General features: G+C 38.7%; 1 protein-coding gene across 1 annotated transcript in view; it reads right to left on the bottom strand.

The window, feature by feature from the left end:
* The window catches only part of RIOK2 (RIO kinase 2), a 17,921-nt gene extending 1,866 nt beyond the window's left edge, over positions 1 to 16,055 (bottom strand). The window contains exons 1-9 of the mRNA XM_010130938.1: positions 15,984 to 16,055; positions 15,049 to 15,187; positions 14,102 to 14,218; positions 13,020 to 13,195; positions 9,415 to 9,503; positions 5,723 to 5,914; positions 5,244 to 5,336; positions 3,810 to 4,340; positions 2,819 to 2,912 (exon numbers count right to left, since the gene is read on the bottom strand). Coding sequence (XP_010129240.1) covers positions 2,819 to 2,912; positions 3,810 to 4,340; positions 5,244 to 5,336; positions 5,723 to 5,914; positions 9,415 to 9,503; positions 13,020 to 13,195; positions 14,102 to 14,218; positions 15,049 to 15,187; positions 15,984 to 16,049 — 1,497 coding nt within the window. The 5' untranslated portion in view covers positions 16,050 to 16,055. The remainder of the gene's footprint in view (positions 1 to 2,818; positions 2,913 to 3,809; positions 4,341 to 5,243; positions 5,337 to 5,722; positions 5,915 to 9,414; positions 9,504 to 13,019; positions 13,196 to 14,101; positions 14,219 to 15,048; positions 15,188 to 15,983) is intronic.
* Between the last annotated feature and the right edge of the window lie 1,078 nt (positions 16,056 to 17,133).

The raw sequence follows: 17,133 nt of genomic DNA, 5'->3' as shown, positions 1-17,133 counted from the left end.
AGGAATCCTGTAGTATTAGGGATCACCTGAACAGCAGTTTCCTACTTTAAGTCACATTTAGACTGACTGTTGAAATGTAGGTAAAAAAAACAGTTGCACGTGATACATCCTTTCCTTGAGTACTTATCAGGACTCAGTACTTAACCATGAGCTCTTTAGAAATACAAATTCTAGATTCTCTTTAAAAATATACCTGAAGAAAAACTGATTGGAACTATTTTAAACTGTTGCACTGATGTTTTTCTTCTGCCAATAAAGCATCTGTTCTTCTGTGTCTTCTGTAGGCAGAACCCTGAAAGAAAGCTTCTCTACTTCTCTCACTCTGGTTCAGGACAGATGACTATTTTATACAAAACTTCCCAGAAGAAATTTTGCAAGAGGGATACTAGAAGTCTTTTGACATGTAATCATAATGTAAATGCACCAAATACTATTACTCAACCACAGCACTTGGTGGAAAGACTCACCAGTCTTTCCATCATCATGACCTACACTTGAGCGAATACTGAGAAATGCTTCAGAGTAAATAGATTCACACTTTAGTATTTAAATTAAATTACATCAGTGCATATGAAGATTTGCACTGATGCAAATCTGTGCAAACCATTTTCTGTGAAAAGAAAAGAAAGAAACCTTACTTCATGTGAAATAGCTGGTTTTCTAAAATTCATGACACTTTCTCTTTTTGGCATAGTCCCCAGTTATGACTGTACCTCCAGCTATTACTGCCATTGTTTATATACACCTGTATGAATTTGTGTGATCATTCAAAAATCTGCTTCTTTCAATCTTTTCTCCACTGAACAGAAAGCAAGCTGCATAAACAACAGATAAATGCTAGCAGCAGTAACAGGCATTAGCTCTAAGCAGCCCAGCAGATCTTTTGCAGTGCCATTATTTTGCATTTTTAGTTCTGTAATTATTTTCTTATGTTACAGATAGCTGACTACACCTACAATGTCTAACACTCCAACACTCAAAGTCAAAATGAGATTCAACAATGGGCAGAAATGTTACCTTACTCAGCTCAAAAGCATGTAAATGAAAGCACTGTGCAAGGTAAATTGATGCAGGATACCGGTTTTTATGTGGCTGAATTACTGAAAGCTTTTCTGCTGAAGTTTTTTTATCTTTCTTTTTGAACAGAAAATTAGATACGTACATGCCATTTACGTATTTTTAACCCATTTTATGTGCCTGTCCACAGAATAAACATACATCCTCTAAAAACTCAAAACAGATTTTTAGAGCTCCTTAACAATCACTGTAGGACTTAACAGCACTTTTTTTTTTTTTTGATTCTGCACACTTGAATAAGTTAATTTTTAAAAATTAGAAAAATACAAAAAGCAGAGGGAAAAAAAAAAGACTGTATGGACCAGAAGCTAGGGAATTCTTGGTAGCTGTCGCTTCTTAGCGAGACAAAGGATTAGGTTAAAACAATGGGATTAAGTAAAGAAAAGCCAGATTGAGCTCGCTAAGAAGATACAATGCCATCCCATAGAATGTGATGATGAAGATCACACATGCTGCTTTCCTTGCAGCAAGTCCTGCAAAAAATGTTTTAGATGAGATTCAAACATGTTGTTCCTTAACATTTATTTACATATGTAAATAAGGTATTACATATGTAAACTTACGGGTTATTGGTGTATCTTTAATACTTAATCTTAAAAAAAAATTCCAAACATGAAAGAGTAAAGCAGCTAACTATTCCACGATTATAGCCACCAACAGGCACCTTTTATAAAACAAGAAGAAGGAGAATAGCAAAGCCTTTGCTAGGAAAGCACTTGAGCAGTAAGTGGCAGACTGACAAGACTGACTAAAAAAACCAAAAAAATAAATAAACTTTTGCTAGCACACATACAGTATTTATAGGACTAATATTCTAATTAGGCAAATGGTTTGAAAAGACACAAATTGAAAAAGTACATTCTTAATTTTGGTACATGTCGTGAAAGAGCTGAAACTACACTAACATGTCCCCCGAAACCAAATTTTTCAGATATTCTGCTTCTAACTACAAATGAAAATGAGACTGAACATATGTACCTGTATTTACAATGGCAAGTATGTAGTCTGATTTAATTAAAATGTACCTCATGGATCATCTGTCAGCTGAAAGAAATTACTTCTGGTTTTGCACAAGAATACTTTATACCTAATGAAGAACATCAGACTTTTACTTTAAAATGCAAATGCACTTCTAAAAATGTGACAGAAGTAGCCATACTGTCTGGTGTATAATTTGGAGTTGAAGAAAAACTCACTAAATTCTGCTGAAAATGTTCTGATTTACATAATACAGAAAGTCAAATCCATATTGCCAAAGAAATCGTTACTGAAGTGAGTTCATATAAATATTTCAGAAAAGAGTGTGAAGAAACCTCTAAGAAGATAGGTGAAAAAGGCTGTATTGCATCTTCACTCAAGCATCCACTCACAAAATAAAAAATGTTAATTGTAGCTAGCAAGAGAAATTAATGAACTGATTACAGTTACACATATTAGCCTGTTATTGGCTAAATGAGAGTTGTTAATACTGATGTAGAGCTTTGGTGAAGGAGCAACATACGAAGGAAAGTGCTCGAAATCACCCCCTGTAAACAATTAGAGAAGTATCAGTCCTATTTTTCTGTGGGCATAGAAATGTAAACCAAGGTCTTTTTAAAGATAATTAATGCTAGAGAACATTTTTAAAAATAGATGCTAACAGCTATGTGAAATTTAATACAATCTGAGAGCAAACTAGATATATAACATTAATATTTATATTATTATGTATTATTTTATTTATAACAACAACGGTATTTACCATTGGAATGGTTGAACAGCTCCCACTTCTGACTGATGTAATACTTTTAGTTCTTGTTCTGTGCTCAGCCACATGAATGATACTCTCTTCATTTCTAAAATACATAAATCAATGTTTTATTCCACTAGCAAGATAAACATCCTCTGCCTTTATGAGCATGACGTTTTACTGTTCAGATGTAATCTGACAACTTAACCACAGCACATGCAAGTACTGTGAAATGTTCACATTTTAAACATTAACACTAGTTGTACAAAACAGGCATTTTAAGAAAAGAAGAATTTGTTGCACAACGCCCATGAAAACAAGATTTAGAACACTTAAAATATTTCAATTTCTGCACAATGTTTTGACAAGTTATTTCACTGAAAAGCTAAAGCAGAGGAAGCGGAGTGTAGACTGGTATATGCATCCAGGTACACAGTGGGCTGGCAAACTCAGAGTTAGAACAGCATTTACAAGGGGCTAGCCTGAAGATAAGCAAGAAGTTCTAAGAATGTCAGGAAAGGAATTAAAAGCTGGAAGACACAGTACAATATAGTTGAATAATACATTCCAAGGAGCTTGTTCTTGCTAACTGCAGCTACTCAGCAGAATAATTTAGCTTTGAGAAAGAACATTCAAATTACAAACTTATTCATAGAAGTTAATTAGAAGCAGTATTTTAATATCTGTAACTCTTTAACTACCAGTATTAAGTGAAATAGAGAAAAAAGGTAAGAAAATCCACCAGAGAATATTGATTGGTATATGAATTAAATCCAAGACCTGTTCTCTCATTAAACACTACTACACAACTGGACAACTGATCTGTCACACATTACATACAAAGCATTATGTATGCAATACCAATCAAGAGGTTACCAAATCATTAGGCCAACAGGAAAGTTATTCCCTGCAATGTTTTCAAAACAAATTGAATTTCTAGCTACATTTTTTACAGGTATTGGGGGGAGACTATTACTGCTAGATAGTAAATAAGAACCTTTACCTGTAATGCCTGAATTTCTCATTTAAAGTCGACAAGTCAACCAGATCAGGGCATATGTCTTCATCCTCCTTATAATTATAGCATTCTCCTTGACCTGTCTGATTTTTTACTTCAGCAGCATCTTCAGTTACGCTCTTGCCCTTAAAGGAAGCAATTGCTGAACGGTCTACATCTTCACCGGACCTCCAAAGCATAGCTTGCCCTTCAATGTTTTCTAAGGCTGAACACAAGTCTGACATATTCAGCATTTGCGTATTTTCACTAGTTTCGGTTGAATCAGTCTCTTCAATGCTACACAAAAAGTTGTTAAAGGTTCTGCTTTCAGAGAAGTCACTCACTCCATACATGAAGTCTGCACTGTTTTCTTTATCTTTGCTCAAGAAAGTGAGCTTATTCTCAGTGTCTTCTACAAATACCTCTGTTATATTATCATCCTCATCAGAAACTGGTGGGTAAAACAGTTCACCATCTTCCTGCATTTCTTTTGTATAGCCACTGGCAGCAATCTCTCTATCAAGAGAACACTCTCTCCTGTGGAAGAAGTACATTTTCTTTTAATGTGTCAAATCATCAAGCTACCAATATGTTACATAATAATCAAGCTAGACTATAATTACCCAATACTATTAGAACAGAGTTACTCTGTTGAAACACACAGACCACATGATAATCCTGAGCTTTAGGTAAAGTTTTAACAGAATGTGATCAGAGAGAAACAAACTTCTACAAAAGATGATTCCATCTCCTTAACAAGCATTTATGTATTGGAAATTATTTTATTTTAGCAGGAATACAATTTGGCTTTAAGTTGGAATTAAGTTTAAGCAAACTGAAGAAGAAAGGATGCACTGACACACATCCAAGTGTGGTACTCCTTTGGAAAAGCTCTCAGAACAAAATAAAACCCTTTGCATTGTAACAGCTCTGGTCGTAAAGTAAGTGAAAATTACTTTCAAAAGGGACAAAAGGCATTAAGGAATAAAACTCTGAACATAGTATTTGACGTGGCAGTCACCATATTTACTAGCATTTTAAAAATAAAATTGAAATCCAAATTGATCCTTAATATACTACAACTGTCAAACAGGCTTTAGAAGCAGAAGAAACTGATTCTTCACCACTATTAAAATTTCCTAGGTATTTCCCATTTGGATCAAGCTTTTGGATTGATCTCTCTTCCTTAGCTGCAAGAGAAAAGACAAAGGAGGCAGCAGTGGATTTTAAAGCACACTTCATGTTTTGGAAACGACTTACAGTAACTCTTTATTTAACTTTGGTTGAATAAAACACAATAGGAATGACAAAAATATAATTTAAAATTGCATAGTTGAGCCTATTTTTATTTCTCCCACAAGCATCTCTTACCCATTTTTCTCAAAAAACCAACACAAATACCATAAATGAGTCAACTAAAATTCATCTGTCAGCTTCTACCTCATATCCTTGAATGCTGGAAAGAGCTCGCTCTCATAGTTGAAACGTTTCTTAAAGAACTCCTTAATACATTTAACATCTCTGTCAAAATACCTGTTAAAAATATAGAATTATACAAATGTAAAATCAAAGTACTGACAACTACTGCAATGACAAATTTCTACCTTACATTTGTCTTCTACTGATCTTATTTGAAAACTATTGCTATTAGTGAGCCCAAGAGAAAAGGCTAGGGAGACAAACTGCATGCAGTTTATTTCTGAACATTTAACTGAACAACATAATTCTGAGAAGCAATTAATTACATATTTATCCTACAGAGACATTTCTACTAATTTATAAATCACACTAGTACTGGAACTTTATTCGTGCTTCATGACAACAATGGTAGAAGAAAAATCGTAACAGGCTTATGGAAATACGTCATGGTTGACTATTTGACATCATCAGCACTTTCCTGATTTACTTTAAAAACCTACCACTCAGCATTTCCATGCGATGTTGATATCATCTGAGGAAAATCAATCATAGTAACATGGTCATCATTATCCAACAGGAGATTAAATTCATTGAAATCACCATGAATCAAACCATGATGGGCAAGTTTCACAATCAGATCCATTAATTCACTGTAGACAGAGGCGGGATCTTCCAGTTGGCGCACCTGGCACCTGAAAATTTAAATAAAATAAAGTCTTTCAAGGTTCAGGATATTTTAAAAATATAGACGAAGTGCATGAAATACACCTGCAAATGTTAAAAGGGCCCTCAGGTCTCTGATAGTCCAATACCCTCCTCAAATCTGAGTCAACTTTGAGATCAGAACAGATTGGTCAGAGCTTTGTACAGTTGGGGCTTGAAAAATTCTGGGGATGAAGAGAGACTGTGCAACCTTTCCAACAACGCTGTGCCACTGCCTCATTGTTCTTAATGGGAGAAAATGCTTCTCCTTATACCCAGGCTAAATCTCATTTCAACTTATGCTCATTGTCTGCCACTGGGCACCACTGTCATAATGCATTCGTTAAAGAATGGATCTGTAAATTTTTACTTCTCTCCTGTTTTAGGTAATCATCTGGTCTCAGTAGGAACTAGGTCTTCCTGTATTTAAATTCAAACATTCCATGACATTTTCTTTTAAAAAACAGTTTTTCTAGACTACTAGGGAAAAAAGAAAAAAGCTTAAAGCATTCTTGAACATATACCTGAAAGAGAAAGGTACCTGAAGTGGCAAAATGCAAATCTGAAGAAGTAAACCAAGTAAAAAGTCAGTTATCTTACTGTACCATGAAGTGTCAATAAGTCGTCAGCATCTAGTTATGTGAAATATTTTGGTCCAAATGAAGCACTACAGTATGAGAATGGACTACTTGTACAACTGAACAATGAATAATGACGTCTAGCAGCAATCACAGATTACTGTTGAACTTTCATATTCGTAACAAACTTAACTGGTGATGCTTCTCATAACCACAGGTCTGTATCATAAGATGTTCCACTTGCTCTTTGAATTTGGAAGTCATGTCAACTGGTATCTCAGACACGAATCTTATGTTCCAGAGTCCAGGGCAAAAGGTTGGCCAATAAGATGTACCCTTGGTGGAAGAGCATCAGTTCAGGGAATACTTAAGCAAACTGTATATACTTAAGTCCACGGTCCCTGACGGGATGTACCCCAAGTGCTGAGAAAGCAGTAGGTGTCATTGCAAGACCACTCTTGATAATTACTCACCAATCACAGTGACTGGGAGAAGAACCTGAAGACTGGAGAAAGGCAAACATCACTCCCATCTTCAATTAGGGCAAGAAGAATGACTTAGGGAACTGTATGAGGGTCAGCATTACCTCAAGCCCTGGAATAGTGGAGCTGCTAATCCTGGAAATCACTGTTTGGCACATTAAGGACAAGAAAATCATCCACAGTCATCAATTTCAGCAAGCGGAAGTCATGCTTGACCAACTTGATGTACTAATGTGATGAATCGACTGACCTGCTAGATGGGGGGACTGGAGTGGGTATTATCTACCTGGACTTCAGTAAGGCTTTGACACTGCAAGACTCTCAAAGAGAAGCTGGGGATGTACAGTCTGCACATGCAGATGTGAGGTGGATCAAAAATTGCCTGAATGGCTGGGCACAAAGTCTAGTTGGAGGCCAGTGATTAGCAGTGTACCCTTGCAACCAAAAGTGATGCCAGTCCTGTTTAACATCTTCATTAATGAGGTGGATGATGAGGCAGAGTTTGCAGACAACACCAAACTGTGAGTGGCTGACATGCAAAAGAGTCACATTACAATCCAGACCAACCTTAACAGGCTGCAGAAATGGGCCTGCAAGACCCTCATGAAGTTCAATAAGCCAAGTCCTGAACAGGCAGAGGAACATCCTCATGGACTGGATGTCAGCTGGAAAGCAGCTTGGCAGAAAAGGACCTGGGGGTCCTGGAGGACACCAAGCTTAACATGAGCCAGGAATGTGCGCTTCTTGCAAAGGCAGCTAATGGCATCCTTGGCTGCATTAGATGAAGCACTGCCAGCACGTTGAGGAAGCTGATCCTTCTCCTTTATTCAATCCTGTGAGGGCATACCTAGAGTACCATATCTAGTCGTGGGATCACCAGTACAAGAGAGACATGGACATACTGAACAGAGTCCAGAAACGACAATTAAGGGTTTGAAGTATCTCTCCTATGTGAAAAGGCTGAGAGCTGGGACTGTTCAGCCTGGAAGAGCTGTCTAAACATAGGAAATGCTTCTTCCACTATGGGGGTGACTAAGAACTGTCACAAACAAGTTCTGGATTCTCCTTTCTTAGAGATATTCAAAATTCATCTGGACATGGTCCTGGACAACTACCTCTGGGTGACGCTGCTCAAACAGGGAGGTTGGGCCAGATGACCTCCAGAGGTGTCTTCCAACCTCAACCACCCTGTAATTCTGTGATATGTGAAATAAAGTACGTAGGTGAGGAAAACCTAAGTCAGATTTGGCAGGAATTTTGGGTAACCTTGTATTTGTCAAAGACAGAATAACAACTGTTTACTGTCAGCAACCCTTCTGCACTAGTTTTTCAACTCAGGCCATGAAGACAGAAAAACTGTCATCAAGCTCTAGATGGCTCTGCTTAAGCTGAATGTTTGGACTGGATGACTGCCAGAGGTCCCTTCCTGCCTCAACTACTCCGAGATTCTCGGCATATTTGAAATAATTCTCATCCGCTACTTATGTCTTGCAGGCTAGAATCACGAAACAGGGAGAGTATAGTAAACTTCCAATGCAGACATCCACATGAAACTTGAAGTGCCCCACATATGATGGATATTGAATTATTTAACAAATGAAGGTGGGGAGACAGAAAATAATGAAGTTTCTTCCATGCTACTATTCAACTGTTATACTTACAGATTAATTACCTTTTGATTAAACTGCCCATTTTAGATCTTGATTACCATACAAGAGTATGGACTGGTTTGTTCTATAATTAGACACTTAAAATCTCTGGATAAGCACCTACATTATTCTACATTATATCAAGAATATAGGCCTTTCACATTCTGCTCTGCAAACAAAACAAACCATCTCTTCATGTACAAATCTCAATGATATTTAAAGTTCCTAGATGGTGAGCAACTCAAGAAGAGTAATGTCCTTGAAGAAGCTAAATCAGATTACACATAGTATTCTATGTAAACATAGCAGAAGTTCTAAAACAGTGAGTTATCTTAACTGAATTACCAAGGATCGTGAACCAGGGCTCAGAATATGAAGATTATCTTCAATACTGTATATAAACAATAACACAAGGAATATATTATTTCTGCTTGAAGACAGCTGCAGTACTGAATTATGTAACACTGTTCTTCTTACTTTAAAAAATAGTCTATTCCACCAGTTTCTTCGGACTAATAAAAAAATTTATTCAAATAAAGAGGTAAGAGAAGCAATACTGTAACTAAACAGAATGCTATGACTCTGGGCTAGAGAGCATTATTCAGCATGGTGAAGTCACAATTCACTCACATAACAAGGAAAAACATAACCCTGTTATCTTACATAACATAATATAACCCTGTTATACCTGATAACCCTGTTATACCTGATAACCCTGTTATCTTACTCAATCTAACATTGTCAAGTTCCTGTTGCAGAGAATTCAAGCTTCAGTACTCACAAAGGATAGCCATCAATAAGTTCCATAACAATGGCATGCCTGTTGTAGTCTACAGGTTTTGGAACAGGAAATTTTCTGTCATGCAAAGCCTGGAAAGAGACAACACATTGAAAAATTAAAATTAAATAGTTAAAAAAACATTACATACAGTTACGAACTCTCATTTAAGACAAGCAACAAATATTACTGTGGAAGCAGTACACATTACTGAAATGCTAACTGGAAATATCAAATTACATGCTTATAATGGCTTAATAGCCATCTGAACTTTCAGTTCAAGGACAAATAAAATTTCTAAGTTTAGACATTAAGTGCACTGTTACATAGTCTACAATTTAATTTTCATGCATCTGGAAGAAAAATGCAACAGAATGCAAAAATGACAGAATGATATCTGGTCTGTCACCCCAAGAAATCAATAGCTGGTAACTGGAAATAGGATGTCAGCCATTAGAAAAAAACTCTGCGTGAAGTAGCTGCCAATACAGTTCTGCCTGACTAGTTGCCTAATCTATACTCAGCTGAGGCAAGACAAAACATGATTCTTAAATATTAAAAACAAGTATTATACCACATTAAAGATTAACCAAAAGGTAGGTCGTAATATTTTGAGGCTCCCCTGTTCGTTTTCTGTACTGCAAATTTAGTTATTCACTTGATCCACTCAATTTCTTTATGGGTTCCTTTTCTTTTTACTTACTCTCTTGTTACCAGTGACTTTTTCTAAGACAGAGTTCTAAGATAAAGCAACATAAATACAGCTTTTGTTACTTAAATATTACACTATTATCACTTTTCAGCACACAATCTTTCCTCAACTCTCCTTTCAGGGAAACTCCCACACTTATATTACTACAAGTTCTGACCACATAATGCTTTACCAGTTGGACCAACTAGACCAATATAGAGGTTCTAAATGATGGTAATGGTTCTTTCTCTCTCACTGGAAGAACCTGTCAAGGTTTTTTAAGAGAAACAAGAAAACAGTATTTAATGTACACAGTACTGTTGAATAGCGCAAAAAGAGAAGGGAAAATTGGTTTTTAATGAACAATTAGTTTTCTGCTATCAACTTTCAACTGCTATATAACATCTCCATTTTTCTTAAAGCAGGTCAAGAAGTCTGGAACTCAAAAGAGCCAATATATGTGTGGAAATGAAACCTCTTCCCACAGTATAGAACAAAGCGTGCCTTTTCAGATCAGAACACTAGTCTGAACTGAAAGATTTTGCTCAACAGATAAGAAAGAAATGAAAACATAGTAAATTAAAAATAATAAATGAATTTTTTAAAATGACAGCTGAACAAACAAAGAGAAAGAACAACACTGACATGTAACTGCAACTTCCCATCTTAAGGTGTTTTTGCAAGCACATGCCATCAATATTAAAGGAAAAACAGCAGAACTGGTGATATAAATTATCTATCCATAACTAATGTTAATTTGAAATTCTCTCATGGCACCTGCTTCTGTTCCTCATGACTTCTATTGTAAAGATTCATTTTATCATTGAAAAGTATACAAAATATATAGCACTGATATTCTCTGAAAGGTATATTTTAAGTCCATTAGGAAATCAAAAACAAACAAAAAAGACCATAAAACATACCAGTACTGTGAACATGAACTGATCAAAAGACAGTCTGAAAAGAGTCTTCTGGTCTATTACACCACTGAAGACTACAAAGACCTCGTGAGGCTATGCAGGAGAAAATTAGAAAGGCCAAAGCCCACCTAGAATTTAATCTGGCTACCACCATAAAAGACAATTAAAAATGTTTCTGTAAATACATTAACAGCAAAAGGAGGCCTAAGGACAATCTTCATCCTTTACTGGATGTGAAGGGAAACATAGTGACCAAGGATGAGGAAAAGGCTGAGATACTGAATGCCTTCTTTACCTCAGTCATTAACAGCAAGATCAGTTACTGTTCTCCAAATGCTCAGATCCTTGAACTGGAAGTCAAAGATGGGGAGTGGAATGAAGGCCCCAGAATCCAAGTGGAAACGGTCAGTGAACTATTACATTGCTTATATGTGCACAAGTCTATGGGGCCAGATGAGATCCAACCAAAGGTACTGAGGGAGCTGGTGGAAGTGCTCACCAAGCCTCCTTCCATCATTTACCAGCAGTCCTGGCTGATCAGGGAGGTCCCACCTGACTGGTAGCAAAAACTGGCAAATGCGATGCTCATCTGCAAGAAGGTCCAGAAGGAGGTCCCAGGAAACTACAGGCCTGTCAGTCTAACCTCAGTGCTGGGGAAGATTATGGAGCACATCATCTTGAGTGCCATCACGTGGCATATAGAGTACAACCAGGTCATGAGGCCCAGTCAGTGTGGGTTTGTGAAAAGCTGGTCCTGTTTGACCAACTAGATCTCCGTCTAGGACAAGGTGACCCACCTAGTGATGAGGGAAGGGCTGTGGATATTGTCTAGCTAGACTTTAGTAAACATTTTGACACTGTGTCCCACAGAATCCTCCTGGAGAAACTGGCTGCTTATGGCTTAGAGGAGTGTCCTCTTCACTAGATAAAAAACTGGCTGTCTGGCCAGGCCCACAGAGTGGTGGTGAATGGAGTTAAATCCAACTGGCTGCTGGCCTCTCCAAGTGGTTCTCCCCAGGGTTCAGTACTGGGGCCTGTTCTCTTTAAGAGATCTGAGATCTTCAATCTTCTCTTCAATCATCTTTACCAATGATCTGGATGAGGGGACTGAATGCACCCTGAGTTAAGTTCACAGATGACACCAATCTGGGCAGGAGTGCTGATCTGCTTGAAGGTAGGGAGGCTTTACAGAGGGATCTGGGCAAGCTTGATCAATTGGTTGAGGCCACTGGTATGAGGTTCAACAACATCAAGTGTTGGATCCCGCACCTCGGACAACAACTCCACACAACTCTACAAGCTTGGGGAAGAGTGGCTAGAAAGGTGCCCCGCAGAAAAGGACCTGGGGGTGTTGATCAATAGCTGACTGAATGGAAAGCAGCATCATGCCCAGGTGAACAAGAAGGCCAGCAGCATCCTGCCTTTTGTAAGAAATAGTGTGGTCAGCTGGAGTACAGGAGGAATTGTCACCCTGTACTCCACACTAGTGAGACCACACCTTCAATACTGTGTCCACTTTTGGGTCCCTCACTACAAGGACACTGAGGAGTAGCTTGTGTTCAAAGAAGAGCAATGAAGCCAGAGAAGAGTCTAGAGAACAAGTCTTATGAGAAGCGGCTGAGGGAACTGGTGTTTATTCTGGAGAAAGGGAGGCTGAGGGGACACCTTATCACACTACACAACTACCTCAAAGGGGGTTGTAGCAAGGTGGGCATTGGTCTCTTCTCCCAAGTAACAAGGGGCAAGAGGGAACGGCCTCAAGTTGCACCATGGGAGGTTTAGGTTAGATATTAGGAACAATTTCTTTATAGAAAGGGTTGTGCAGCATTGGAAGAGGCTGCCCAGGGTAATGGTAGAGTCACCATCCTTGGAGCTTAGGGACATGGCTTAGAGGTGACCTGGCAGCGCTGGGTTAACAGTTGGACTTGCTGATCTTAAACAACTCTTCCAACCAAAACAATCCTGTGATTGTTGATATTGTGTGAATGGCTACCCACCTTCATATAGGCAAACTCTTTCATTGCTGCTATCCGGGATAAGTACAGCCATGACATTTTATGTCTGTGCTTGTGGTAGTCACGTTTATTTTTCAGACTGCGAAAGGAAGTTCTTCCAAGCCTATGCAATTTCAGTGCAAACTGTTGCTCCTCTTCATTTGCAACAATATAAATATCTAGAAGACACATAATGGCATAGATCTAAGAAATAAACAATATCTAACAAGCTAGTATCTGATTAAGAAGTGCAGCAGTAAATTTGTCACTTTGCTTCTCACAATTCCTATTTCTGGCATGTCAAGCTCTACTACAGTTATCTAAATCTACATGTTGTGTATTAGAGAACTGAACAAGAAAAAATTACTGTAAAAATGATCATGATATTCCATTAGAAGAAATACTGATGTGACCTGGAATATTTTTCAGAGTAAGAGATCTTAAGGTTCTTACATCAGACAATGTATCAGAGATCCCCAGACTATGTGCACATTAAAGAAAACATACAAGCTATCGTTGAGAGAAATCTAAGGCAGATGCTGGTGTTCTTAATTGCACTCTGGAAGATCTACCTTGGACAGAAAACCCAAGGGACCAGCTTCTTAATTTAAACAGTGTTAACAAACAGCCGTTTCATTTCTACCATTTGTCCCCAGTAATACCCTTCTCATTCTTCAATTACACAAGTTAAATGCTGTGTCAAATTACAATCTACACGAACATAAAAAGTTTTGAGTTTCTTTTACTTATTCTCAAGTGGAATGAATAAGCTGAAATTATCTTTGCTAAAATGGTTCAAAACCCTTCAAAAAGCATGAGACAAACAGCATCTGCCTGCAAAGTAGCTTTTTAAGCAATGAACCAAGAACCAGACAACATGGTCAAGTAGAATAACACTCTTGTGAAGAAATATTCAAATGCAGCCAGAAGCCTCACACAGCATTTCAACAAGTTACCCCTAAATTCTGGTGTCTGACAGATTAACTAATGTGCCTATCCAGAAGATGTGCCTTGTTTCTAGCAAAATATGTTCAACATTACAACTGTGTTTGCTTAAAAAATTAATAGAAAAAAAATTTAATTACCTGATTCTTTGCCAACACCCATCTGGTTTCCAACAGAATTTATGACTTGTCGGGAAGACAAAGTTTTCAAGGCAAGGTAATCATATCCTGCATTAGTCAACCGATAACCCTGGACAGCTAGGTAAGAATAAAACACACTGCATTTAAAGTAAGTCTCGATTTAGTTTTGTTTCAGCTTGCAGTACAAAACACTCCAGTAATATTTCACCTGCTGGCTAATACCAGTCCAGTTTGACAAAACAGAGAAGATGTTTAAATTCCTAGAAGTTTTACAAAAATTGACAACTGTGCAAAAGACAAACTGCTGTTAGTTCCTCCTAACAGAGGAAATAGCAGTACTGGGAAAACCGAAGAAGCATTTTTGAAGATACACTTAGAGGAGACACAGCAGGGATCTGGGATTGTTGTGGATGTACAATGACCTTTAATGCTCTAAAGAACCTGGACAAAAAAGACAGAAATTTCCTGTAAACTTCTACAGTATGTTTGCAAAGTCAGATGCAACTAAAAGGCTGAAGGAAATGGGGAAAGGCCTGCACAACTACTACTTGTCACGACAAGGAATAAAAACTACTTCAGTAGCTGTTTCTGAGGGGGTAAAATGTACAAGGCTTTTGCAGTCTGCTCCACTCTGTGTGGAGCATTCCTGTATGCATTTGACTACTGCCTTAACTGATGATTCTTTTATTTTTCATTTTTTTTTTCCCCTCAGTCACCAAAGAAAACTGTTCCATCTCTTTTCTGCCCGTCATCTTTACAGGAATGAGCAGCTCAACAGGCAGCCACAACATTTGGTGCTGCACAAATTTATATTTAGGTCATTGAGAAGGTAAGGCTAGAGAAAGGTCTGGATGCTCATACATGCCAAGCTGTGGTACTTCTGCAAGCATCACTGTGAGGCACTGGGAACAGACTGAGAGGGAGTCCAAGACAAAAATCAAACTCACTTTTAGTTCGTTCATAGGCTAAAAGCTTGTGCTTCACCAACTCTCTCAAAATTTTATTACAGCCACCATGTTTAAGGCTGGCAATGGAAGCAATTAAGCTAGCAGGAACTATTTCATGGTTCTTCATGCCCATTTCCACCTAAAAGAGTAAATAAAAACAGATTTGTTAGCCCCTGTGTTCAATAATTAAATAGTATCAGATTCCACTTGAAATTAAGATCACTTTTCATGAATACATTTTTTTTAATGACTTAACTAAACCTTTTACTATGTATCATTGCCTCTTAATATCCTTTGTATACTTCAGCTTTGAAACTTCCACAGTACTGGCCAGAAGAGGAATGGCTGATTAGATTTCAGTCTCAGGAGCAGATGAAGGAGTTGTTCTGCATTTCTGAAACAATTCTCTTTTCTCATACATACTCAGCCATGACTCAACTTGCCTTTCTACTATACTAGTACTTCTACTACCAGTACTAGTGCGGCCTGCAGTTACCATGCAATTAGCCAAGAAAGCATGCTGTGCACTGGTAAACCTTCGCTCATTCCTCGTGAGACAGAGTGCAAAAGCAATCAACACATGTGGAGAAACTGGTGAGCACATCTTACTGGGAGGCCACCAGCTAGGCAGCCCCAGCAACCACTCCGCCTCCAAGGCCACCAGCTGAACGGCATGACCTGTCTCTTCCCACCGGGAAACACCAACATCAGATCCTAGGAGAAACTGCGAGAACAGAAGCAGTTCCCACTCCCCTGCAGTATTCCCTCCGCTGCCTCTTGCGACACAACCATTCTCTCATCTGTTCACGGAACAAGCCCAACGCCGCTCAGCTAAGCGGTCATGTGGAACTCCGTATACAGGGCCGGGCTAAGCAGGCCTCCCCTTCTACTGCCACTCGTCTGCCCCCCTTAGCCAGGCCTCCCCACCGGCTCACCGCTGTCAGGACCCTGAAGTGCTCCCTGGAGAGGTACCGAAGCATAACGAGGTTCAGCTTCCCCATAACCGCTGCGGCGGGTACACAACAGTGGCGTAAAAAGCCTCTACCATCCGCAGAACAGTTAGGCCTCTGCGCCCGTGCGGAAATGAGCAGGCCAGGAGCACCACCCACACGCATGCGCAGAGCTCTCAACGCTGACGCAAGATGCTCCTCCCGGGCCGAGGTTGCTGCATGTTTGGGTCCTGGCAGCTGCGTACGCGCTCATGACTGCGGCGGGATCGCTGTGTGCTTCATTCGTCACTATGTCATTATGGTGAAGACCACGTAACCTTAGAAGTATAGTAAGCTGTCGAAAATAGCCATATTTTTACAGTCCCTATTGATTTTGGGCTCATGAAATATATTAGCGAGGGTTTCTTTCCGCATGAGTATAAGCTTCCCTGCTCTGATTGTTATGGTGATACTGATCCAAGTAGCAGGGATAAGCTTAGAGACTGAAAGCTTGACTCATTTTGTGAGCTAGTTTCTGGTCTTTGCTGAGAGACATCCAGTAAAAGTCTTACGTATAACAGTATGTTTAGAAGCGTTAAAATGCAGTGTCACTCTTGCAGGTGATAGTCCCTTGTGGAGCTTACTGCAGGTTGAATTTTGCTAACTTCAGGAGTGTAGCATTCAGAGCTAGGTACAAGTTGGTGCTATCCAGTAAATTTGTATGTATGTAGTTTCTAATGGTTCTGTAGGCAAATGGTGGAATCATCTGATAGTTTGTATACTTTTTAGGAAGGTAGTAATTTTTCTCTGTCGTTGAAGTCACTGCTTATCTTTCCAAGAAGGAAAGAACATCTTCTTGGTTTGAATTGCTATTTTGCAGTCCAGAGGGACTTTGTTAGACTCTCAATACTACTTTCCGTTTTATCAAGATGAGGAGTAAATTTCAAGCTAGTGGGTTTTTTGTTCAGATTTGGAATAAAACCAAGGGGAAAAGAGAGTAGAGGTATTTCCTGGACATGGGAAAGTGGCAGGCTTTGAGCAGTCTGCAAACCTTACTGTGAAACCTTCAACTAGGAGCTGTCATTCTTTGGTTTGCAGGTTCCCTGTCTGCCCACCAACTAGGTTAATAGAGGTTGGATGAAAGGCTTAAGATGAC

This window comes from Buceros rhinoceros, unplaced genomic scaffold (assembly GCF_000710305.1).
Source record: "Buceros rhinoceros silvestris isolate BGI_N320 unplaced genomic scaffold, ASM71030v1 scaffold1322, whole genome shotgun sequence".
Taxonomy (NCBI): Eukaryota; Metazoa; Chordata; class Aves; order Bucerotiformes; family Bucerotidae; genus Buceros; species Buceros rhinoceros.
The sequence above is the reverse complement of the archived record's forward strand: the minus strand, read 5'-3'. Positions and strand labels throughout refer to the sequence as shown.